At 39.9% G+C, this 26,116-nt stretch overlaps 2 protein-coding genes across 12 annotated transcripts; one reads left to right on the top strand and one right to left on the bottom strand.

The window, feature by feature from the left end:
* Positions 1-3,498: 3,498 nt before the first annotated feature.
* On the top strand, positions 3,499-19,365 carry LOC133455052 (heterogeneous nuclear ribonucleoprotein D0-like). 10 transcript variants are annotated; one of them, XM_061733873.1, is made up of 9 exons: positions 3,499-3,600; positions 3,804-3,978; positions 10,120-10,288; positions 11,202-11,363; positions 12,195-12,326; positions 12,425-12,524; positions 17,201-17,359; positions 17,448-17,541; positions 18,803-19,365. In XM_061733873.1, the coding sequence occupies exons 2-8, from the start codon at positions 3,824-3,826 to the stop codon at positions 17,513-17,515; spliced, it is 945 nt and encodes a 314-aa protein (XP_061589857.1). In that variant the 5' UTR covers positions 3,499-3,600; positions 3,804-3,823; the 3' UTR covers positions 17,516-17,541; positions 18,803-19,365. The 10 variants fall into 10 exon arrangements, 6 of the variants coding, with proteins under 6 accessions (XP_061589857.1, XP_061589860.1, XP_061589859.1 ...); XR_009783487.1 differs by adding an exon at positions 17,885-17,986 and having other exon boundaries at positions 3,522-3,978; positions 17,201-17,347; positions 17,448-17,537; XR_009783486.1 differs by adding an exon at positions 17,885-17,986 and having other exon boundaries at positions 3,522-3,978; positions 17,201-17,347.
* On the bottom strand, positions 18,800-24,520 carry LOC133455053 (vesicle-associated membrane protein 8-like). Of its 2 annotated transcripts, none has more exons than XM_061733879.1 (3): positions 24,428-24,520; positions 23,514-23,684; positions 18,800-19,773 (listed from the first exon to the last, which is right to left on the bottom strand). In XM_061733879.1, exons 1-3 carry the CDS (start codon positions 24,428-24,430, stop codon positions 19,636-19,638), a joined length of 312 nt encoding a protein of 103 aa, XP_061589863.1. In that variant the 5' UTR covers positions 24,431-24,520; the 3' UTR covers positions 18,800-19,635. The 2 variants fall into 2 exon arrangements, with proteins under 2 accessions (XP_061589863.1, XP_061589862.1); XM_061733878.1 differs by lacking the exon at positions 24,428-24,520 and adding an exon at positions 24,000-24,143.
* Positions 24,521-26,116: the final 1,596 nt, after the last annotated feature.

Below are 26,116 nucleotides of genomic sequence, written 5' to 3'. Positions count from 1 at the left end.
CAAAAATTGATTCAAGGCCAAATACAGTTAATGAAAGGTTGTTTTTACCTAAATATGATTTGATCTTATTCTTGAGCTTCATAATATAAATACTAGAGCTCACAGGATTGCTTTTAACTCTTTTAAAGGACCATTACAACACAAAATAGGCATTTTCACCTGCCAAAAATTGATTGAAGGCCAAATACAGTTAATGAAAGGTTGTTTTTACCTAAATATGATTTGATCTCATTCTTGAGCTTCATAATCTGAAAATCTAACGTTTTAGCGCTATTGTTCAACGGGCTGCTGTGCGCGCTCCCGTGGCCACAAATCAGAAGAAATCAGATTCTGGCAGGCAATCACTTTTTGGCACAACACCGGGCTTTGTACACCAACCAACTAAACCTACATTAAAAATACCCATTTAATCTGAAGAAAAGGGGTTATTTTCATTTTTACATGTATTTTTATATTATCTTTCGACAATTTATGTTATTCAGGTATTTTAACAAAGTTGCACGTTATATTATCGCTTCCCTTTTTAGTTTTTAAAGTCCTTTTTCACTAGGGTTGCCAACTACCTGAAAAATAAATAAGGGATACCTCATCAACCCGATTGCCTTCCCCTTTCCTGGCGTGGTGATTTTTTTTAGCCCCTTTTTTTGTGAGTGAACTCAAGGGCGTAACCATGGTATAGACATTGGGGGGGTCCAAATGAGAGCCCTCCGCCAGAATTTTTTTTTAAAGGTGCATTTTTATGATTTTTATTTATTGACCATCTGAAATCACATTTAAAGGAATAGTCTGCTATTTCTCTGAGATATTGGCGAATAGGATAGCTTTCAGTGGGGAAAAATTACATACTTAAAGCATGTTGATGTAAATATTGTGATTGGAACGCCTGCCTGCATTATGACCAGACAATATTATTGTACCAGAAGAACAATAACTGACCCTGAGGATCATTTTAATTTGATACATTGAATATTTTGCTTGTATTATTAGCGTTACACGCAGTACACGAGTTGTAAAAACAATCAGGGGGGATGGTGGATTTGATCATATGGGGACAGATAATTTGTGCTGATTACAAATAATAAAATATATTACAAATAATAGCAGTGACCAAAACACCTGCAGGAATGACATAGCAGCAGTTAAATGCAGCCTTCTGTAAGCTTGAAATATCCACTGGGCTTACATCAAATACATCAAAACACAACAATAAAAAACACTTTTCTGAATTTATCAATATGACTCTGTCCTTCACAGGATAAGTAAAATGGATCACTGCAAAAACTCAAAATCTTAACAAGAATATTTGTCTTATTTCTAGTTAAAATGTCTCATTTTAGTAAAATAATCTCATTACACTTAAAACAAGACTCATCACTGGAAAAAACAACAATTTTCACCTGTTTCAAGTAGATTTTCACTTGAAATAAGTAGAAAAATCTGCCAGTGGAACAAGATTTATATGCTTGTAATAAGAAGATAAATCTTGTTCCACTGGCAGATTTTCCTACTTATTTCAAGTGAAAATTTACTTGAAACAGGTGAAAATTGTCAAATAAGTTATTTTTCTGGTGTTATTTTTCTGGTGATGTTTCTAAATGTTGAAATAGCAGTAAAACCACATTCATTGATGAAATGACATAAGGGATGGAAAGGAGGGATGGCAGTTTTACAGGGGGGATGATTTGGACCGTTTTTATTTCAGGGGGGGGGGGTGATTTGGACCGTTTTTATTTCAGGGGGGATGCCATCCCCCCTCATCTCCAGTACTGGTTACACACACATACACACCACACAGAGAGAGAGAGAGAGAGAGAGAGAGAGAGAGAGAGAGAGAGAGAGAGAGAGAGAGCGAGAGAGAGCAAACAGCAACACACACGGAAGACACAGAGTTCAGGACCCCTTTGAAAAGTGTTTCCCCCCACCAGAATTTAGCCTAATACCAGTCTCTTCACTTCAAGTTAACTTAGCTATCTCAACTAACAAACTGAGCCCTTTTTAACGAGTTAAATATTTCTAATTAATTCAAAAATTAACACACTCAGTTTGACAACATCACTCCTCTTTAGCTATCTATTTGCTTACTGTCTGAAAAAAACATCGTATGTCCTGCTTTTTCCACTTTTGGGGTAACGAAAGACTCATTGCTCCCTCCATGGTTTCACACAACGCTTTCTATTGTTTCCTCTGTCGTTTGGCGGTCGGAGCCGGTGGTTCAAACCGAGCCGGCGTTACATGGGCGAAACCAAGTGTACAATTGGGAGGGGGGTGGTCACACACTTTAGTTTTCCTTATAAACGGAAATAAATTGATCTGTAAATAATCGGAAATAACAAGAGACGGACTGTTGAGCCAGGTTTCATAAAATGAGGAAATATTTAACATATCTATACATAATATTGGGGGGGACAGATTGGTATTTCCCCAATATTGGGGGGGACACGACCCCCCCAAAGAATGCGTGGTTACGCCCATGAGTGAACTGATTTTTTAACTAGTTGACTCGAACCTGAATTGAATTAGATGCATATTCTTGAATGCCATGAACACATGGAAAACAAATTATCATCTAGCAATTCACTTTAATACACAATAACAAAATGAACTGAATAAAATGAGTATCTTTCTTAAACAGAAACAGAAAGAATTGTATACATTGATATAAATCAATAGAAAGAAAGCACAACAACCATTGTGTAATGGTGCACATTTTTAGTGCAATAACAAAAGTGCCAACAAAGTCTGTAGAGAACTTGTAAACATATTTGTGCCTCAAAGGCCATGACTGTAGGTTACAGTTGTAGTAAAACAGAAAAAAAACAAACAACTTATGAACTCAACAGCTCAATGCCATTTTCCATTGGAATTTTATGACTATTTTTTGAATCTCACAGTAATACGGGACAAAGTGAATCCCTTTTCAGCTCAATACGGGACACGTAGCCTACTTTAGTTTATAAATAGGCTACGGGACGATTCAGTTTTTCAAGGGACGGTTGACAACCCTATTTTTCACATTGTAGAATTGTATTGAGTAGAATCTTTTTTTTTCTCCAAATAAATCTTTTAAGTATATGAATTCACAAACACCTGGAAATAATTAATATCTTAGTTAAGTTAAGATGTTTCCAGCTAAGTATTCAGACTAAAATATAACATTTTCATACGGAGCACCTTAGAAGACATTGTAAGATTTTATTTTATTGCGATACCTTGCAATATACTTACAAATAAGATTTGCATCGCAATAATGATGTGAGATATTTACTTGTTAGTTCATGCGCGCATCATGGACACAATAATGGAGCCCCCACACCCTTAGAGATGGTTGTAATTTTTTAGACAAAAAATGTAATAAGTTCTTGAGCATGGCAGGAGAAAAAAAGGATAGAAGAATCGGGTCATTTTGACCCAAAGACAGCACAAGAGTTAATTGAAGAGTATTTTTTTCTTTCAGCTTTGTGGTTACCTGCCACCGCCAGCAGGGGGCGGTGGTGAGACCCTCAACCCTTACCCGGGAGAAGAAGAAGCGTCGCTAATGATAACAACAGTCACACATTTAATCAACAAAAAATAAAATAACTAGCACTTAAATTAAAGCAGGTAAGATCGGTAAGATCTCGGACTGCGTTTATATAAACCTCAGATAAAACTTTTGTAAGTTTATCTAGTGCAATCCTATCTTTTATTTAACCGCATATGAAAGCAGTCACCAGCTAACGGTTGAATATTTATTACCGTTTTTATTTTTTTATATACATTTTTCTTCTTGGTTGTTTTTCCTGTTTCGTTTTTTGTTTCATTAGTGACGTTAGAGGTCTAAAACATGTCGGAAGACTACGAGTTCAGCGAGGACGCGAGCCTGATGCGGATGGAGGAGGACGGGGAGGCCAACTGCGACGACCCGATGGTGAGTGCGGGGGACGCGGCCGAGGCCGAGGGCTCCCGCATCGACGCCAGCAAGAACGAGGAGGACGAGGGGTAAACCCTGCACAAATTATTTGTCCTTGTATGATAAAAAAATGTACTGTTGTCATTGTGCAAATAAATAAATAAAATAAAATAAATGCTCACACATACTCACCTCATGCAAAGGTGTATAATGCAGGTGCCATAAAGTAAAAATCCTGTCCATCAGAATCAGAATCAGAAAGGGGGTTTATTGCCAAGTTTGTTAACACACACAAGGAATTTGTTGTGGTGATTGGTGCAATACAATAAAAATATAAAAACAAACAAATATATAGAGATAAAATAAGAGATATAATAAAATGTATAAACAGAAATGTACAATATGAGGTTATTTGATTGATTGATTGAAGAATTTATTAGAAGAATTGCATAGGATCAGGTACAGTTTCATGACAGTACAGATTCGCTGATACAAAGTCAACTAAAAGGCATTATTCCAAGAAAACATTACACTTGTTTACATTGGAGACCTTTTTAAACTCATATAACATTGAATGACAAACAGGTAAGAAGCAGTACTTTGTAGGGAAGATTGTAAAAAAAAAAAGAAAAGGGGGGAATTACTGTTATTTTGCACCGAGAGAGACTAAAACGATGATGAGACAAATAGAATAAGCTAGGTAATACAAAACAAAAGCAGAAAACAAAACAAAAAACAAAAACAAGAAACAATAATCAGAAAGAACAGCGGGATGTGCAGTAGATGCTTTGATTATTCCCAGTTACGAGTAGCAGCCTCGTAGTGCCGGATATGAGTCTTTACAAAAAGTGACGTAGGATGACAGATGACAGATAAAATGTATAAAGAGAAATGTACAATATGAACAGAAATGTACAATATGGGGTTTTTAAAGTGCCCATCAGCTGTTCCAACCACTAAACCCGCTCCTCTGCAGGTAGATGGATGGTTGTTAGTGAAAACACCTGTTCTAAATGTACTGGCTGATCCACAGGTATATGTTTTTAATGAGCAAAAATCAGCTTAAAAGGGGCCTATTATGGGATCTAATCCCTATTTTAAACAGGCCTTGAATGTCTTAAAAACAAGCGTTTGATTGTTTTTGATAAATAAATTAGAAATGCAGCCTCTAAACTAGGGCTGCAACTATCGAATATTTTAATAATGGAGTATTCTACTGAAATTTCCATTGATTAATCGAGTAATCTGATAAAACTTATTTTTGTTTAGTTAAAGAGCAATTGTAAATATACATAAGTTGTAAGATGTTAATTGACATGACTAAGACTAAATTGTATAATACAGTAGGTTCATGGCCGTGCATTTAAAAACTGCCTTCACTCAAAAAACTAAGGATCTTACCAATAAATTGTCTGCTTCCAGCTTGAAAATGCTCCCACACTTTTGACATTTTCTGCCTTTTCTTTGTGCTTTTCTCTTCGCTTTCGTCGCCGCCTTCCTCTACGTCCATAGTTAAAACCAAACATATCCTCCTCTTTCTTCTTCCTTTACGTGCGTGGCGTCAGCGCGTTGTGCCGCATTAAACGTAGTCCGGGCAAAATACCTGCTTTGAGCTGCAAAATTAAACAATTCCTCGAGGCAGAGAAAATTCCTCGATCATTTTTTGTAATCGAATTACTCAAATCATTCGAGGAATCGTTTCAGCCCTACTCTAAACCAGTGGTCCTCAACCTTTTTTCAGTGATGTACCCCCTGTGAAATATTTTTTCAGCCAAGTACCCCCTAACCAGCGCAAAGCACTTTTGGTTGTAAAAAAAAATACCTAAAACAGAGCAATATGCCATCAGTAACTGATTTATTAAACATAAAAATATTGCTGCTACGCTTCAACCACGACTCCATCGTTGGTCCAAGTGATTGACAGGTGAAGCCAGGTGATTGACAGGTTAGGTGGAACCATCCTGGTGTGGGGGAGACTCTGCGGTTTTAGGATAATAAGTTGAATAGCCTACTCCTGAAGATAAAATTAATTTTATGAATTTAGACTTATATTTTCCTCAATTATTTATGAAATATTTATTTTTAAAGGATTTTTGCATGGATGCTACTTTTTAAATATATGTATATTTTAAAATCTCACGTACTCCCTGGAGTGCCTTCACGTCTTTATTTTCCCAGTGTCTAACCTCATTATCTATGCGGGATTCTGAGTGGGCGGGGCTATGATAATGAGGCACTGTGCTGATTGGCTGCCTGAATGACGTGATGCACCACTATGAAAAAATGGCGGAAGCTCCGGCCGGCGGAGTTACACCATGTCATAACTGCATGCGATGCGAGCGAGCGTCAGCGACAAAACCAATTCCATTGCGTTATTTTCTATTGGACTGTCCTAACTGGCCGCGAGCGACGCTGCGCAGCACCACGTTTTGAGCTGAACATTTGTCGGACGCCCTGCTTCTATTTTCTTCCTGTTGCTCGCGTTGAAAGTCGGTTGAAAGCGCTGTAGGAAACGGTCACGGATGAGGAACGGCTGATCCAGTTAGTTGAAATGAGAAGTTATCTCTATGATACCTCCTCATTTCACTACAAAAACCTCAATAAATTGGCAGCTGCTGGAGGGAGATGGACAGAGAGCGTCCGCTGTCATGCAGTGCGACGCGATAGTTGGACGCTCGCATGCAGTTAGGACACGGAGTTTAGTTTTGGGCGTGGTTTCCATTTTGGTTACGTAACGAAAATAAGCAGAATCTGAACGGCTCGTAGAAGCCACATCAGACTGATGGATCATCCGGCGGCTGTACAGACACTGCAGAATTTGGTTGCTTTCCTCCTTCTCTGAGTTGGCAGGCTGAGGGGAGACCACTTTAAATATGTTAAAGCAAGAGAAAACATGTTTTTCATAATAGGTCCCCTTTTAATGTAAAGAAAATTATTTGACTAATGGTGCTTTGAGACTGACCCCATTTCAAAATTGGTCTTAATTTCAGATTGATTCAAAACTATTTTTGATTTTGTAAAAAAAAACAACATTAAAGCCCATAATCCAGGTGCCATAAAGTAAAAACGCTGCCATGTTTCTGGATCAGTCTGTACATTTAGAACAGGGGTTTTCACTAACGACCTACCATCTACATGTACCTGCAGAGGAGCTGGTTTAGTGGTTGATTGGAACAACTGCTGGACTGGATTTTTACTTTATGGCACCTGGATTATACACCTCTGACCTCATGAAGGGTTCCTGGTGGACCCACAGTGCATACCTGACTAGTTTTGGTTTTAAAAATAAGGGAAATTTTCCAATGCTGTCCCAACCAGCCCAACCGAGGTCCAGTATCTTACATTTTAAGACAGATTTACGAGAAATCTAAAATAACTACCTGTCAACCACTTACAAACTACAATTATGTGCTCAGAATCTGACAGGCCGACCTTTGTTGACACTGAAATGCTGTGGACATTCATATGTGTGTAATTCCTATAATAGAGCCTCAATTAAAACACAAAAGTGGATTAAAGCACACTTATTTATTTTAATTATTTTCAGTTTATATACACATTGATCATCTTCAAGTGAAACATTTACATTTTCATTCATGTGGCCCTCTGGCGTTCACTGACTGATTACACAGACGCGTGTTTCTGTATCTCCTCTTTAGGAAAGTAAATTTGGTTTCCCATTTTTTAAAGATATTTACACCAAGTCTTCTTTTTTGGCAGAAATGCCTTTTCTCTTGTTACATCCATCCATCCATCTCTGATTTGTTGTTCCGAGTTTGTTCCCGTTGTCACCACTAACCTCACGAGAACTGCCACCCAGGCTACAGCAAGCAGCAGTTCTCACGAGGCTAGTGACAATTCATTTTGCTGTTTAAAAAATATTATATTATACTGACTGACACAGACGCATGTTTCTGAGCCTCCAGCTGGTGCTGCTGACAGACATCGGTCCTTCCCCCGTCAGAGACACTAATGGCGCTTTTGCACTAGTCCCTCCTTAGCTCGGCCGTTTTGTCCCCGTTTGTTTTTCCACTGCCAGGGGAGAAGTGGGGGGGTTGGGGTGAAGCTGCTGTGACGTACTCGATTGCGCAACCGCTTTGTTCATGTCGACGCTGATCAGAAATCAGGTGGAGCCGCGAGTGGCTGAGAGTAAAACAGACCGTCTACATCCCTTTTTTAATTCTCTCCTCAGCCACCAGGTTTATGAACATCTGCACCTCAGAGTTGGATCACCAAACAGACGTTTTGCGCTTTATAATAAAATCGCCGCGAGTCGCTCTCGCACTGACTCCCGCTTCCTGATTCAAACGTCTGCCGGCCCCGCCCCCCGACCAATCAGTGGCGCGGAGGGTGGTGACGTCAGAAATAGTCCCGGCTCAGCCCGGTTAGAACCTCGGCAGAATGGTTACAGAAAAAGTATCGGCTTGGAGCGGCTCTACCCGCCTCAGCCCCTAGTGCAAAAGCGCAAGACGGGGCCGTGGCGGGTAGAAGCGCGCTGAGTAGGTACTAGTGCAAAAGCGCCATAATAGCCCTTTTCCACTAGGACCTACTCGGCTCTATTCATCTCAGTTCAGCTCGACTCAACTTGGCCTGGTTTCTTTTCCACTACAATTCAGCACCTGGAGCAGAAGTAGGAGTGTTGGAGCAATGCTGCTGTGACATATTTGATTGTGTGCCGGTGTTTGCTTCATGTCACTGGTGACGTTTGAAGCACATCACTGCTTCATTCTGACTGAGTCAGTTTACTGCTTTGGCAACTTTTGCCTATTAACTCAAAACTTTATTTAAATTTGACAGGTCAGATTGTATTAACAATTAAAGCAGCAACAACAACAACACAGAGATATCATTAGCTGCTACACTCATCTCCCTCATGGTCCACCAGCAACCAGAACATCACCTGTGAAAACTATCGCAACTGGGAGACCAAACAATAATAAAAAAAAACCAAACAAAACCACACATATAAAACCAGTTAGTGAAGGAAACCTCCAAAGTAATATGGCTTCCCATGAGTCCCTGCGCCATCCCACCTGACAGTGCCCCTGCATGGACAGCTGCCACTGCAATAACATGGGGCTTGTATTGGTAGTTACACAATTAAAGTGATTGAGATTAATAACTAAACACCTCTCATAGCAAACAAGGGGACTAAGTAGCCAAACATATTAAATTAGATGTTTGACTTATTCCGCCACTGTCCTGGCTGGATGCCATGTTGAACTGACTGAAATTCACATCATATAGTGGTTTGAATTGCTTCATGTTAGTGGCTTATGTACATTATCCCCCACGTGGGGGGAGTTCTTATGATTGGCTGAAACAATGAGGATATCTGATTGGTTGCAGATCATTCCATGTTTAAAAAATGACATTTGGATTGGTTCACCAGCAGGAGTCTCAAAATTTACACACAAATACAGCGAAGTCCACAGACCACCAACCGTTTTTAAATCAGGTTATATTTGTGTGCATCAGAAATACATTTGTGTATCTTGTCCTACACACGTGTGAATTGTCCTGTGCATTTGCAAATCATCACGTGCATTTGTGAATCTTGCCCTATGCATTTTGACTATTGAGACTGTTCTAGCTCCATACCTTGTTGAATCTAATGTAATAGCTGTAAAGATATTCCCTTTTAAGCAATGTCATCAGGCAGTGCCTGCCGTTTTTCCTCTGGTCTTACGTTCGGAACACGCTAGTAACAGAGAGGTTATATGTCTGCAAGTTCTTTATTTTCCACTTTTCCTCCAGTAACATCGTTTGGGTTATATAAGACTTTTTATTGTCATGTATGATGCAGAACTTGACAGTTGGAACGATTTAAGAGTCCTCATTTTTATTTTTTTGCAAGTGTAATATTGATATTCCCATGAGTATTTCCCCCTTTTTACTGCAGACGTTTTTTTTTCATCTACTAAGAAAGTAAGTTTGAACTTGTTTATTGTATCTACCGGTAATGATATTTGGTTCATGTTAATGAGGAAACATGTTAAAAAAACTCAATGAGGAGGCACCGAAAGGAAACGTCATGAGGATGTGGCGTTATAGTAATACACAAATTGAGAATAGAACTAGTGATAACATTTCTGTTAACTGTGAATTTTTCACGAGTGTAACACCGATTGTTTGTACTTTGCTCATTTGTTATCCTGGCTCACTCATCTTATGATGCGCTTTCTTCATGTAATCACGGCTCGTATCTTTTGTCAATTCTTTGTCAATAGGAAGATGTTTGTTGGAGGCCTCAGCTGGGACACGACCAAGAAAGACCTGAAGGATTACTTTTCAAAGTTCGGGGAGGTTGTAGACTGCACGTTAAAACTCGATCCCATGACTGGACGTTCAAGGGGCTTCGGCTTTGTGCTCTTCAAAGAGCCCGAAAGTGTTGACAAGGTATTGTCTCGCTGCCCTGCAGAGTAAGACACATGTGGAGGAACATTTGTACTTATTGTGCACATATACAAAATACATTTTGTGGATATAAAATGTTGGAATATAAAACAGGAGATGCACAAGCTGGGTTTCAAACAATCTCCATTTATTTTTTCACAGGAGTTCAAACACTGAATTACAGATTAGAGCCCTGCGCGGGACTGTTTTTTTCATCCCGCTCCCGCTGCATTTTTGACCATTACCGGCCGCTCCCGCAGTGTTTACATCCGCTCCGCGAAACTCTCCTTTCGCGCACGCATCAATTATGTGATTGTGGTTATAGCAACGAGAGTAGGTTGTGAGTGGCTCAAATAACACTAATAAATAACATAAAATAAACAATGTTAATGAATGAAACGAATTACTGTAATTTAACAAATGAATTGCTTGGCCATTACATTGCTGTGGAAGAAGAGAATGCTGCTGACCGACTGCGGTCCCAAACCCGTGCGTCTCTCTTCCAACATGCGTCCACAGACACTAAACGCAGTTTCTCCAAATATCTGTCTTGCGTTGCTTTGTCTTTGTTTTGTAAAGACCTTGTTTGAGATTCTTTTCAATGTCATTGATTTCCATCTGGTCGCTAAACTACATCCCGATCCCGCAGTGTTTTTTTTTTTTTTTGTCCACCTGCTCCGCCCGCAGCAAAATTCAAACCGCCCGATCCCGCGAGATTTGCTTTGGGACCCAGCGGGACCCAATCCCAATGCAGCCTTCTATTACAGATGATAAAGCAGATTAGAAACAAAGAATTGCTGCTTTTCTTTGTCTTGCAAAAATCTCATTTGAGTATATAAACACAGTGAAAGTGAGTTTGTGTTTTGAATTCCTTTCAGAATAAATTATTAATTAATTTATTTTTTTTATTGTAAAGGTTGCCTCCCAGAAGGAACATAAACTCAACGGGAAGGTTATTGACCCCAAAAAAGCCAAGGCAATGAAGAGCAAGGAGCCTGTGAAGAAGATCTTTGTTGGCGGTCTGTCCCCGGATACTCCTGAGGAGAAAGTCAGAGAGTATTTTAGTGCCTTCGGAGAGGTTTGTGTGTTTTTAGATGATCAGATTTGACCATATTTGGCATGTCCATATACCAGGGTTGGAAGTAGCTTCCTACAGCATCCCAATTATTTTCTTCTCAGTAGAGAGAGAAAGAATTAGTCCGGTTGCTCTGGATTCAACGTTGATTTCCTCGATGCAGAACCAACAGATGCAGAAGAAACCGCTGAGTTAAAAAAAAAAAAAAATTATGTAAGACTCATCCTGTTGTGATTGGTTCAGTACGTTTTGTACCAGTGGAATTGGTTGCAAACATGAAGATTACCAGACGCATTTCACAAGAAGAATAGCCACAGTGGCAGACTGTACTAGCCGCACATTTTAATTTATATTTGTTCAAATCACCCACATGTGAAATATCCATCCATCCATCCATTATCTATACCTGCTTTATCCTTTGCAGGGTCACGGGAGTCTATCCCAGCTAATTTTCAGGCGAGAGGCAGGGGTTCACCCTGGACACGCAGCCAGTCCATCGTAGTGCCCCCAGTCCCAGTCCATCGCATGTGAAATATAATGTAATAAATAATACTTAAGCACAATTGTTTAGGTAAATGAGAATTTTTAGGTAATTAAATAAAAGCCAAAGGAACTGATATAGGATGTCATTTCCGTCGTGAAATATTAAAAATGACTCAGTTGTTATTAATTGTTGGTAATCTGATCCACCTCAGATGGCTAATTTCCAACCCTGGTTTATGTGACTCTGCAGGGCTGATGCAACTTTACATCATTTCCCTTTGTTAACTCAGTTAGACGGTCATTTTTATGAAAACACGCGTGATTTCATGCTTTTGTTGATGATGTGAACAGCTGGAGTCAATTGAACTTCCCATGGAGAACAAAACAAACAAAAGGAGAGGTTTCTGCTTCATTACGTTCAAAGAGGAGGAATCAGTGAAAAACATAATGGAGAAGAAGTACCACAATATTGGACTCAGCAAGGTACAGGGGTTTAAAAAAAAAAAGTTTTCTTTGGCATTGACAGGTTAAAATGTTGACTTTACAGTGGTGTAATAAATGGGTGTTCTGGACTCTTTCAGTGTGAAATAAAGGTGGCCGTGTCGAAGGAGCAGTACCAACAGCAGCAGTACTGGGGAGGCCGAGGGGGATACTCGTCCAGGTCTCGGGGAAGAGGTGGCGGTGAGTTAGGAATACAGGTCACTGGTAAAGGGCCATAAAACTTGCTCAATCTGGAGGATAAAACTGTATTAAAGTAACTCTTCATTGCACGTCACCAGGTGGCATAAATGTCCAATCAGAAAAATCAAAGTCCTGAGTAATGATAAAAGTAAATGGAAATAAATAACCTATTTACCCCTTTGTTGATTGAAAACATTAAATATTACCATATAACCCTTGTAACCACAAATATTAGTGACAACTGTAACACTGAACATGAGGACCGGAATAGACTTGCAGTTAACAACGTGTACGCATCATGACTGCCACACCCATCCTGCATTCGTTAGGCACATCATTTGTGCACATCCCCCAAGAAATACACAACTAATACATGATGTGCAATAGGGCTGGGCGATATATCGATAATATATATCGATATATTTTCAAACGCGATATGGTACGAGACAATATCGTTTATATCGATTTAAAAAAAAAATATATATATATATATATTTTTTATTTTATTTTTTTTTTAATTTTGATATAGCCTATTTTGTGACAAATTGACTTGAATGTTTTATTTGAGATTTGCACAAATGTTTTGTTATTTGCACAACTGGCAACCTCAGTGGAAAAGTCTGCCTGTTACTGTCTACACTGTATTAATTGTACAGTGTATTTTAATTTAATTGTTATGCAGGAAAGGGATATTTGTTTTATTTTATTCAAGAAGCATTTTATTCTATATATGCAGGCAGTTTATTTTTATTTCATTTGTTTTATACATTTTGATATTGTGCAGACCTCTGTTAATAAATGTACCTGTGTGACATTTGGCACGAGGCTTTGTATTAAAACTGACTGTTTTTTTAAGGGTTTGCCTCAGAAAAAAATGAAGCTAACAGAGATGCTATGCTATAATGCTTTGGGGGAAACCCCAATTATGGCACAGAAAAAATATCGAGATATATATCGAGTATCGCCATTCAGCTAGAAAATATCGAGATATGACTTTTGGTCCATATCGCCCAGCCCTATGTGCAATATACCTTTGACTGCTAGTGGTGCTAGTTCACGGTAAGTAAGCCGTCAGCAGCTCTACAGGCTGGTGCACTGGTGCAGCGTTGATCGGGTTGAGCGGTCCGATGCATCGAGTCGTCAAATTATAGTCTATTCAGCGACTGTAAAATCAAACCTCGCGGAGCGCATTTAAGTATAGTGTTGGAGTTTCACGTCATCAGTGTTCCACATCTGTATATAAACCAGAGGAACACACAACGACCTGAGCGCCCTTGACTTAATATCCTAACGACCATCTCTGAACCACTGTTGTCTCTGACCCGACCGCATTAAAACCAGTTCAACTAGTTCAACCCAGAGATGTATATCAGTTGGGAGAGTTCCTCTGAAAATAATTTATTCAGAGAGGCTTTTTTGTGCATACGCTTGTTTAGCGGGTTTTTGAACATTTTAATTTACACTGTTCTGTTTGTTGCATCTCTCGGAGTGAAAAAGCTGCAAATTTCTAATCAAATGTTTTCTTGTTAACCAAACTAAATGATCATTACTGCATATCCTCAAACATTTATTCTCACTGGGAGTCAAACCAACAACTCATCAACTCGCCATTTGTTCGTTTTATAATCACATTTGAGATAAGTATATTTCCCACCTCTATTCAATGGGAAATACACTCTGCCCCCAAGTGGAGGCCGCCGGTGCCATGCGTACGGGCTGCGTATACTGAACCACGAAATACTCACAACGCACCCGGTTGTGTACACATACAGGTGCAAACGCGTGGACCAACTGCAAGTATATTCCAGGCCTGACCCTTAAAGCCAAGAGTGAAGGCTGAATTAAGCTTCTGCGTCACACCAACGCAGAGCACACGCCGCAGCCGCGACGCCGTATTGAACCCTTCGGACTTCTCCGTCTCTCCATTTGGTCGCGGTGCAGTACCTCCCGCGGCCGCTAGTTAGCGATCTTTTTCTGAATGGTTTATCCGACTTTTTCCAGTCACAGTGAATCAAAGAGATAAGGACAACTATTGTGCAAAAAAACAAAATAAAAAAAATCACACATACACGAAGGAAAGAGCCCTGAAAGTTCACGACTGCTTCAAACCGGAAACCGGAAATGCGTTGCTCCCAAGCGAACCAATCACAGCCCTCTCCGTCTGCGTGTGGTCTGCGTCGCTCGACGCGTAGTTACAATTTTCGGGAGGTGCACGTCAGTGACGGCGTGTGGTCTGCGTGCAGGGGTGGACTGGCCATCGGGCATACCGGGCATTTGCCCGGTGGGCCGATGGTGATTTTGGGCCGGGCCGGGCAAAAAAAAAAAAATTTTTTTTTTTTTTTTTTTGGCCCGGGCAGGCCCATCGGCCCATTTGATTTAGTTTTTTACCTGACAACAACTGGTACCACTGACCGATTGGTTATGATGAGTTAGATTGGTTATGGGCTGGAGTCAGGGCCGCCGCAAGGGGTGTGCGAACCGTGCGGCCGCAAGGGGCCTCGCGCCCCAAGGGGGCCTCGCGCTGTGGGCCGTTTTTTTTCAAATTTTTTTTTTCAATTTTTTTTTTTTCCATTTTTTTTTGTCTTTTCCCTTATAAATATCAACAGTCACGTTCCATTACAGACCTAAATGTGTACTAGTCTGTGCATATCAATAAATATATGTGCAATGATGCGCGTGTCTGTTGTTCAATACAACTGATCAGACCAAGCGCAGACACAAGGTGCTCTGATCCTGACGGGTGGAGTTGGAACAAACTGTCACACAATGTTGAGAGAACGAGACAGAATCAGGAAATTTCCATCAGGGGATGAAAAAAGAAAAAAAACTAAAGAAAATGGAAGAGTTTAATGCCTCTCTGAAAGGCTGGTTTGATAAATTTGTTACAAAAATCACCGATCCGACCGGGTCTCAAGCAGCTGTGGGGCCCCGCGTCGCGGCAAGAGATGATGATGAGGCAGGGGAAGGTATCCAGTATTTTGCTAATTGGAGAGTTGAAATTGCGCATATAGACACCCGATCCGACCCGAAAAACCCAAAAAATTTCGTGCGCGCTCGCTACGCTCACGTTTAGGTTGTTTAAACAAGAACATACACACCAACAAGACAGTGTACAAGCGGTGTCACAAGAACATTTGTTTTCATTCATAGGCTTCATTTTCTTTCCATCAATACCTGGTGGGCCGGTCTAGGCTCAAAATGCCCGGGCCGATTTATTGTCCCAGTCCAGCCCTGTCTGCGTGGACGAAAACCACACGCCGTAGGCCAGGCGCAGTTTTGACGCAGAACCATATGTCGGCCTTAAAACTGTTTGGACTACCGTATTCAACTACCACAAAGTTGTAAACGTCTGCATCTGTTTTGGGATAAAATAATGGAGAATGTGACACAAAAATGGAAATGAACGTGCCAAGATTAAAAGGTTCCGGACATCTGTCGCCATAATGGGAAGACTTATTTCCAAGAGGAACATCACGAGTCATTTCACTTTTTGTTTTTTATCAGCAGTTTTAATATTTTGTAAGTTTTGCACCAAAACCTGAACCATAATTAGAAAGCCCAGCCACTAAGGGGTCCCAAGCCCAGATCACTGGAGAATGTTGACTCAAAAAGGGCATCCGGCATAAAAGCGGTTAGTGAAAATAACATGAGGCCCAAAACGGACGCTTGAGACTACACTAGAAGAGACACTGAAGAACAGCATTCCCTGACTTGTACAGAAAGAAATCCTCCCTGTCAACCACGACTAAAACTACTCTAGGATTTGATCTTTAATACCAATGAACTATTCCAGTTTTTACAACAAAATATTCCTGCTATGTTGTATCAAAGGCTGCAGATGTCACTAAAACAGTGGTTTGGTGTCAGCAGTTTAAAGGCAGTGGATAAATAGACACATGATGCATGAAACTTTTCATCGTGATCATTGTCATGACCATCTCTGAACCTAAATGAGTATTTACTTGCAGAGGTGTCAAGTAACGAAGTACAAATACTTTGTTACCTTACTTAAGTAGAAATTACTGGAGTAATTATTTTTCAGACCACTTTTAACTTTTACTCCTTACATTTCACGCGATTATCTGTACTTTTTACTCCTTACATTTTAAAAACAGCCTCGTTACTCTATTTCATTTCGGCCTTTAAAAAAAAAAAAAACTATCCAGTTAAATTGCTCCATCCGGATAGAGTGAATTTGGTTGTGGTTGTTTCAGATGTTCTTGTCCAGTTTTGTTCTTACATCCGTTCCCTCAGATTCCTGCAACTAAACTTGGATGTACATTCCAATAAAGGTTAGGATAAATGATAACATGCCTCTGAAGTTTGACTTTTTGCACCATTACAATACTTATAGGCAACTAGTCATCATATCTTCTGTTCTCTGAAACACATGTTAATGCTCAATAGTACACATATATGGTTCTTTAATATGTTTGCATTATACTAAGATGCATCCATTTTCAATGGCTTTTGTCCTTAATGGCTTTTTTCCCCCTTACATTACTTTTACTTTTATACTTTAAGTAGTTTTGAAACCAGTACTGTTATACTTTTACTTGAGTAAAAAAGAGTTGATACTTTAACTTCTACAGGAGTATCTATACTTCTACCTGAGTAATGAATATGAATACTTTTGACACCTCTGTTTACTTGTGATTATTTGCATGTGTTCACAGGCCCCAGTCAGAACTGGAACCAGGGTTACGGCAACTACTGGAATCAGGGCTATGGGAATTATGGAAATTACGGTTATGGCAATCAAGGATATGGAGGATATGGCGGCTATGATTACACTGGTTACAACAACTACTATGGAGGATATGGTGACTACGACAGTGTGTATCTGATTATTTTGAAACCCCGTTGCTTTAGTTCACTTCACGATGACTTAGTTTGAAATCTTGTTTTGTGCGACATTTGCAGATCAATCTGGTGGATATGGCAAGTCACCACGGCGTGGTGGTCACACCAACAGTTACAAGCCGTATTAAAGGGAGAAACCCTTTTCTTCAAGTAGGTATGTAGGAACAAAAATATACCTCTTGCTTTGAACTTAAAGTAGTTACATTAACTTTGGTGTTTTTAATATTTTGTATAATTTCTTGATGTAAATTTCTTTTTCTCAGCACCCTCAAGTGCTTTACAGTAGTGGTAACATAGAGGCTACACTCTTGTGGTGATTATTTTTAGCAGCCGGCCTTCTGCTGCCTCTTTTGCACCTTCTCTTTTTTTAAGTGTAAAGTTAACAGGTAATGTACTGCTACTACAGTAAATGGATGCCAAAGTTAAGGATGTGCAAGGAAACAGAAAAGGAAGTATGTTGTCTCCTAACACTGACATACCTTGTTTGTACCTGCCAGCGGAGCTTCCTTGCAGGCCATGAGCTGACTCCCAGATACTCTCAGGGCCCGCTCAATGCGGACCGGGTACGAGAAGCATACGCTCTCGAATGCTGCCATTTGGTATGGTCTTCCAACATCCTGTATCAGCATTTCTAAATTAAACAATATGGGACACGTCCAGCTTTGTCATCTTTCTTTCCATTATAATTTCTTTGCAACTGTTATGTAATGTAAAACTTAAAATATAAACATGTAATTGTCATTTTTTACAGGCCCTTACTCCCCCACAAGTAATGATTTTATAAATATGAAAAATTAACTATTTGCTTTTCAAAGGATATGTACAGCTTTCTCTGGACTTTCCAGTTCCTAATGTTATTTAAATGCATTCCTAATCTTAATTAAAATGTTTTTCTTTATTTAGCCAGTAGTCCATGAGCTTAAACCTGCTTCGTATTTGGACTCTACTGTGTTGGGGGATAAAGTGCTTTACGTTTGTGTAATTGTATTGTTCTGTTTTGTGTAATTGACAGCGATGGAAAAGACTTTTCTCTTTTGTTAATTTTCCTGTAACACATTTTTCTCTTATAACCTTTTGATAAAACAAGAAGAATACAAGTGTCATATATTACTATACTATATTTGCAGAAATTTGCATGTAATGCTTTCTTTAATGTGTATTTTTGATCAATTTGAAGCTTTCTTCCGTTTAGTATTTTTGGCTTTGACTTCTTCAGTTCATTGCACTTCAAGTTTTCGAGTTCAGTTTTCTTACCTTTTAAAAATGAAAGCTGTTAAAGTAATTGTTTCCAGTTTAATTTCTTTTTTGTTTTTATTACATTCAGAATTAAAAACACAGAGGATTCCTAGTTTTCTTAAATGAATAATCAGTTTTTTGATTCGTCTATAGCTGATCTGTTTGTTTGTTTTGCACAGGCATCAGAGTGATGAAAGTCTGCGGTGCGCTGGAGGAACGTTGGCCAGAGATGATCCAGCAAAGATGACTTAGATAGTTGTAAATCAGTACACGAAGAGTGCTTTGACCTACACTACATTTTCTTCATATTTACAAGAGTATTTCAGTGTTTTCCATTCACTTCAAAGTTTCAAAGTTGTAGCTTTTTTCTGTTCCTTTTTCTTTCTTTATTTGTTCTCAAATGCTTGTGATTTTTTTTCAGTTATTCCAGATTTGATGTTGGTTGGAACAAATCACACATGTACTGTACTGTGGAGACAAATATACAATTTTAACCTCTTAATCATTGTCATCTCTTATATAATACATCTTATTACAGAGGTTTACAGACATGCACACACACTATCTATCTAATCTCTCTCTCTATACATATACGTGTGTGTGTGTGTGTGTGTTGGAGAGAGAGAGAGAGAGAGATCCGTTGTCTGAAATAAACACAAGGAGTTGTGCTTCATCCTGCCACAATATATATACATAATACACAGTGTATTGGATATTACAAAATGCAACAAATAAAACAAAACAAAACTCACTTGGGTTTGACTTTCATTAATAAAGTGTTTTACATCACTTGAATAAAAGTTGGAGTGTTAAGGATGTATGCCAGGAATCTTCAGAACAATTTAATCTTGCCATTATCAGATGTCTTCATGAAGTGACCTCATCAATAATTATTTACCTTTGAAATTTCTGTACACATTTTTGCTATTGAAATGCAAAACAGCTCTTGGTGAGTTTGATTAGGTGACTGGAGGTGAGCGCTTTCTTCGTAGCTGGTTAAAAAAAAAAAAGGCTATATGACGCCAGTGGCGGCGAGGATGATGAGGATCAGGATGATCAGCACAACCACGCCGATTATAATCATCATTTTAATGTTCTTCCACCAGTATTTCCGGGCAACCCGTGTAGATGTTCTCTGGAAGGAGTCGGCCTGAGAGAAGATGGAAAGGTCTCATAAAACACCGGTGAAGACGGCTTTTACCTAAATGCAAACTTCAAGTGTTACAGGTTGAAACGTTGAATACCTTGCAGCTAATTTATCAAGTTAAACTTTTAAACTCTGACCCCAACGTTAGAATAAACTGAAAATTGGTCCTAAATGTTCAGTTAATTGTAAAAATTGATATAAAAGTGAATAAGTAGTTGAAATAAACAGTTATGAGTTCAGTTTATAATAATAGAAATAAATGACAGGAAATGTCAATTTAATTTATTATGAAATAATTAAACTACCCGTATTTTCGCGACCATAAGGTGCACATAAAATTCTTTTTTTTTTTTAAATGTGCCGCGCGCCCAATGAAACGGTGCGCCGTATCTATTACCTGTATTACGGTAATACAGAGCGGGTGGAAGGAGCGTTTCAGCGTTTCATTCGACTGAAAGCAGTAGCGCTGGCGGAAGAAATGAAAATTGAACATTTTCATGGAGGTCCGCCTTGGTGCTTTCGCTTCATGAAACGGTGCCAGCGCAGCAGCAGCGCCCGGCGGATTATATGGAAAATATGGCGAGCTTCCGCTCATTCTGCAGCCGACACATCACCGACAAACACATCCAGCCCAGCCACATAACCAACATGGACGAGGTGCCGCTCACGTTCCACATCCGGACGCGGACCAGCGCCGGGGAGCGGACCGGTGTTGTGCCAAAAAGTGATTGCCTGCCAGAATCTGATTTCTCCCCTGAAAATGGGTCTTACCTGCCAAAAATTGATTGAAGGCCAAATACAGTTAATGAAAAGTTGTTTCTGCCTAAATATGACTTGATCTCATTCTTGAGCTTCATAATCTGAAAATCTGACGTTTTAGCGCTATCGTTCAACGGGCTGCTGTGCGCGCTCCCGCGGCCAGAAATCAGAAGAAATCAGATTCTGGCAGTCAATCGCTTTTTGGCACAACACCGGGACCACCGCCGGGGAGCGGACCGGGACCACTTCGGTCGGGATCCGCACAACGGGATATGAAAAGTCCTCATTTACTGTTGTGCTTGCCTGCCACGCTGATGGACAGAAACTGCCGGCTATGGTGATTTTTAAAAGAAAAACGTTGCCTAAAGAGACTTTTCCAGCCGGAGTCATTATGAAGGCAAATGAAAAGGGCTGGATGGATGAAGAGATGATCGAGTGGCTGATGCAGGTCTATGTGCGGCGACCCGGTGGTTTTTTTAATTCTTTAATGCGGAAACAGAAGATGAGGACTTTGAAGGGTTTGATTGATGTGAAAAGTGAAATAAAATATCAAACTAAGTTTTGCTCCCGATCTATTTTTAAATAAGCACACTTGTGTGTGTGTGCTCTGCAGCCCGTGTGTGTGTGTTTTGCGGCGCGCGTGTGTGCAGCTCCGTGTCTGTAGACTGCGCCTTTTGGGACGGTGCGCCGTATGTGTGTTTAAAATCCAAAAATGACACACAAAACTGAGGGTGCGCCTTTTCACACGGTGCGCCGAATGGTCGTGAAAATACGGTATTTTAATAGCTAAAGATTTTAAAGCTAGTTGTTGGTTTGGCTCATGAACCCCTGAATTATAAACAACTGCTGCACAAATTACAATCGCAATAAAAAGGTAGAAAAAGAGCCAAAAGGTTTAATAATTAAACATCTAGTAAGTACAAGCTAGTCTGGTGTCATAATCCTAAACAAGTCGTTTTATTGGCAGTAAACAAAATAAGGTGCAAACTATTGAAAGTGAAGTATTCAATAAAATGTTAACATTTATATTAAAATGTAGTTGTTAGACTAATGCGACCTTCCTTTATCTTATGAATGATGCTGAATGAAGCTGTGGTCCACACCAAACCTACTTCCTGAGTGTACAATTGTAATTCTACACCCATTTTCTGAGTCTAATAAACCCTGCTGGGTGCAGGCTAGTTGTAGTTTACAGCTAGTGTGCTACCCTTGCAAGAAATACATTTAGGTTCAGCCTCTTTCTTCAGATCACTGAGTGCTTTCTCTCCAATAGTAGTAGTGGTTGAAATAAAGTAAATACAACAGGTAAATGGTTGAAGTGGCTTGTTAACTAAAACAAAAACTAAATTATGAGCTAAAGACGACAGCAGGTGAATGTGGGGAAAAATAAAAAGGAAAAATCTAACTTATTATCGTTTACGTTATCTGGGAGAACGGGAAACAGTAATAGTTTGCTGAAATGTTAAAAGATCAAGCAAACGGTTATTAAATTAAATTGTTGACTTGTTCTTTAATGTCTTAGATGGAACAAAAAAGTGGTCAGAAAAAGGCAACCAGATAGTCAAAAGTTTAGCTCCAGTTAACTATAAGAAGTCCATTAAAGTGTGGAGAGAGAGTAATGGGTCAATAATAGAACATATTGTTACAATTTAAGCATAAACTGAATTTAATGGTAAAAAATACATTACATATAATGTTTTTTCAAACCCTTTTTGATGTAATTATAGTTTTTCTCAGTCATAAAGGCGCATATTTCTTATAATTAATTACGTTTTGAGACTAGTGCTGGTCAGTTAAAACTAAACTTTTAAAGATTTGTGTCAGTAACATCATTTTATAGTTGAATTGAAATCTTAATGCCAGTAATTTAAACTCACTTAAGTCTGCAATTCTGTTTTTGGTAAAAAATGAATGCCAGCTGTGGAATTGTACAGATTTAAATATGTTGGTGGTGACTGAACAAGATGCACTTTTACAGTTTCATGTTATGTTGAATTGATAAAGAGCAGGACCGTTCTCTCGCCATATTCACCTGGACAGCTCAAATACATGAGACAAAGTAAACGTGGCTGTTTAGGGGATTTGATTCAAAATGTGGCCACAGATTCAGCCCTTTAGGAAACTCCCATCACTCTTTACTACTTCTCTCTCTGTTTCATCACCTCCACCACAAAACCTTCTGCCCTTCCATCGAATCTTTTTGCTTGCTAACTGGAGTCTCCTGAGATGCCGCGCTCAGCTGTTTTAGAAAATATGGTGATGACTGAGTGACCCTCACATGTTATTTTTCACCAGAAAAAGAGGCTTCTAGGAATTTACAAACAGATTCTGAGATCAGATATGTTGCTTGTGTTGGCTAATATGAAATGTAAGCCAGGAAGGAGCAGTTGTGATGCACGCTTTGGCACAATATAAAAAGAGAAACTACCTATGTCATGTGCTAAAATTATGCAAGTTTGTGTTATCAGATAGAAATCAAAAATCAGATGAATGTAGCTGCAAAAACCAAACCAAAAGTAATGAAGTTTAATCCCGGAGTTATTCCTGTAAAGGAGCGTCTCTGCACCCTGCATCCTTGCATGCTGCCTACTGAGCGAATTCCCTTGATTTTCCTGCTTATGCTGCATGTGACATCAGCTCGGCTTTTGCTGGGCAATAAACAAACCACCCTAATGCCTTTAAAAGCAATCGCTGGAGATAGTTTTTGACACAAACTAGACAGAAATGGACCATAAGCCTATTTTAAAGGGGTTGTGGAACTTTAAAAAAGGAGCTTCAAATGGACACTCATTTTATTTTGAGGAGCCACGAGCTGACTAAAAACTTGGGGACCTCTGATTTATTTTCTAGTTTTTGAGAGGAGTTTTTCAGAGATTAAAGAATAAAAGCAAACTCTAATTTAACATTCAATAAGATATCTTGGATTCAAGTAGAAGTACCCTCTGGTGCTGCTAGATGCCATTAATGTCTATCCAAATACTTACAGTAGCCTGCAGGTCGTCCGTCTTGCCGATCAGGTCATCTAATCTGTCACCCCTCTCCATCACTTTGTCGATGTTGTCTTTCAGGATAACTTTAACCTCGTTCACCTGACTTTGCACCTTGTCGAGCTGAGAGGAAGGGCCCGGGGCGGGCGGCTGAGGGTTTGTGTCGGCCTGTGGGAAACAGAACTGAGGTCAGTTTTGATGACGTTGAACTGTCGCTGCTCAGGAAACCAAGAGCCTGTCAGCCCCAGTGTTGACACTTCAGTCCCACAAGTTCTGGTGGTTTAAAAACCACTTCCTATTACCGTGCTAACAGGAAAGAGTTAAGCGAAGGGCGACTCAGGTTCACAGGGTCCTGGTGGGCTGTTCCACAAAAGCACAAAGTAAATCTAACATTTTAAATGTTATTAAGGAGAAAATCAGATCCAATTTGTTCAAATCACATGGAAAAACAATGGTAAAGTGTAAATAAAGAGCACCACTTACCATAGCAGCACTGTATCGTAACCTCAACAAAATTTACATTCATACAACTAAAACAAAACAAAACTCCTTCCCGGAGGCTACGGTCCAGGTATTGTGACAAAAGCTCAGTGCTTCTTGTTAATATGAGTCACGCAGTGCGAGCTGAAGGTTGCACCTCTGCTCAGTAACTCATTAACTACCAGTTGCCTCAATCAAAGTCTCTCTGGCTTACTAAAGCATCGCCACAATAGAGCTGCGCCAGGTCTCGAACAAGCCCTACTTTCACTTCCTGCTTTTTTGAAACAAGGCTGCTAAATAAACCTGACAACACCACCCAATGCAAATCTCCTGAATCAGTTGTTGAACCCTACAATAAAAACAGGAAGAAATGTTGAAGTTTATCTTTTGGAAACCTGTCTGTAACAGGCAGTTCTATGAGTCGTACGTACCATCAGCTGTCAGAGTGGATCCAGGCCAGCGCTCAACTGATATGTCCGGGCAAAGGGCTCTGCGTTTTCAACACAGGGATATTTGCAAGGCAATAAACGGGTGAAGTCACTCGCTTGCTCTACTTCATTTCCTCATCCTGTGCAGAGCAGCTTGTTGTTTCTGCAGTAAGGCGACCAGAGAATGACACATCACGGACATAAACGTCCCTCATTCGTGCTGCAAAGAGGCAGGAGTTCACGCAGCTCCTCTCACAGTTCATCTTTCTTCAACTTTACTAGACTTCACAAAAATGTATGTTTAACTTTCATTTACAAGAAAGAAGACATTTGCATTTCAAAGTTCTCTGTGTCCTGGGTCAGCTGAGGCCCTGATAAGGAGTTGACTCAGCGCCGTTTTAGTCAATTTCATCAATTTTTACTCATTTACTTTTCTGTGCATCTCTTTTTGTTTATTTTGAATCTCCTATTGGTCATTTTATATTGATTTGTTGTGGTGATTTTGCATGTTTGTGCTTGTTTTATGTTTCTTTAGCCTTCCCTTCTCTATATGACCTTTTTTGCGCATGGGTTTCAGTCACGTGACATTTTTTGTTGTCAGCGCCATCTTGAGGACCGGCCGAGGACCTTCACGTCGCGCAGCTAATATGACGTCTCACCTAATAACTCACTTAACTCCCGAAGAACAGCAACGGTATCTACAGAAAATTGATACTTTAGGTTTCGATCCGTATATAATAGCTAATCAATTACTGACTCAACTCCAGTCTGCCAAAAACCTGCCAGATTTGTCGTTTGCGGACATATATATCTACCTGGTCCACAATCCTTCTCCATACACCGGCGAAGCTCCAAGCCGTTTCCCAAATACAACTCAGCCTGGATCATTTCTCGTGTCCTCTGCTTTTTCCCCACATCTCAGTAATGATCTGACATGCTGACATGTTTGCTGCATTTAACACCACGAACACGCCGCTCATTCCACGCTGTTCGCTGTTTGATTGCGTCACCACACGCAGTTATTAAATGTTTTTTTCTCCACTTACAGGACCTTTTCTCTCCCTCCCGTCCGATGTTCCGGGACCTATATAATAATAGGATATTATTTCTTTCTGCCACTTTATTGTGGTTTTTGTGGTGAAATGAGGAGGAATCATAGATAACTTCTCATTTCAACTAACTGGATCCCCATCATGACTGTTTCCTACAGCGCTTTCAACCGGCTTTCAACACGAGTGACAGGAAGAAAATAGAAGAACATTTAAATATCACAATATCCCACGGCCCACTTAAAGCACTGGTAAAAGGTCAATCCCGTTTTTTTAAACTTATTATTGTCGCATCCCACGGCACAACAGATAGACGGCATGTTGCAAGCTTTTTTATAATAGATCCATGGTTGCAAGTCGGTCCTCAAGATGGCGCTGCGAGTACTGTGTGACGTCACATGATATCTGTGAATACTTTTTTGGGTCCTTGTTTTGTTTCCTCATATAAATGACTGGACTGGGGGAAAGGTCCTTTCTGTGTGGAGTTTGCATTTTCTCCCCGTGTTCCCTTGGGTAGCTAATGGGAGCTACCCTCACAAAAAACATGCACGCAGTCCTGGGCTACACATGCCCCCTCTGGCCAGCCGGGGTGCTAGATGGGGTGGGGAGGATCTGGCCGGAATAACGTGATCCTTCCACGCGC

This window comes from Cololabis saira, chromosome 11 (assembly GCF_033807715.1).
Source record: "Cololabis saira isolate AMF1-May2022 chromosome 11, fColSai1.1, whole genome shotgun sequence".
Taxonomy (NCBI): Eukaryota; Metazoa; Chordata; class Actinopteri; order Beloniformes; family Belonidae; genus Cololabis; species Cololabis saira.
The sequence above is the reverse complement of the archived record's forward strand: the minus strand, read 5'-3'. Positions and strand labels throughout refer to the sequence as shown.

Coding starts and splice junctions, on each gene's coding strand:
- LOC133455052 (XM_061733873.1), top strand. CDS start 3,824: ATGTCGGAAGACTACGAGTTCAGCGAGGACGCGAGCCTGATGCGGATG. Junction 3,979..10,119: donor AAGAACGAGGAGGACGAGGG/GTAAACCCTGCA, acceptor CTTTGTCAATAG/GAAGATGTTTGTTGGAGGCC. Junction 12,327..12,424: donor ACAATATTGGACTCAGCAAG/GTACAGGGGTTT, acceptor GGACTCTTTCAG/TGTGAAATAAAGGTGGCCGT.
- LOC133455053 (XM_061733879.1), bottom strand. Junction 19,774..23,513: donor CGGACGACCTGCAGGCTACT/GTAAGTATTTGG, acceptor ATCTTCTCTCAG/GCCGACTCCTTCCAGAGAAC.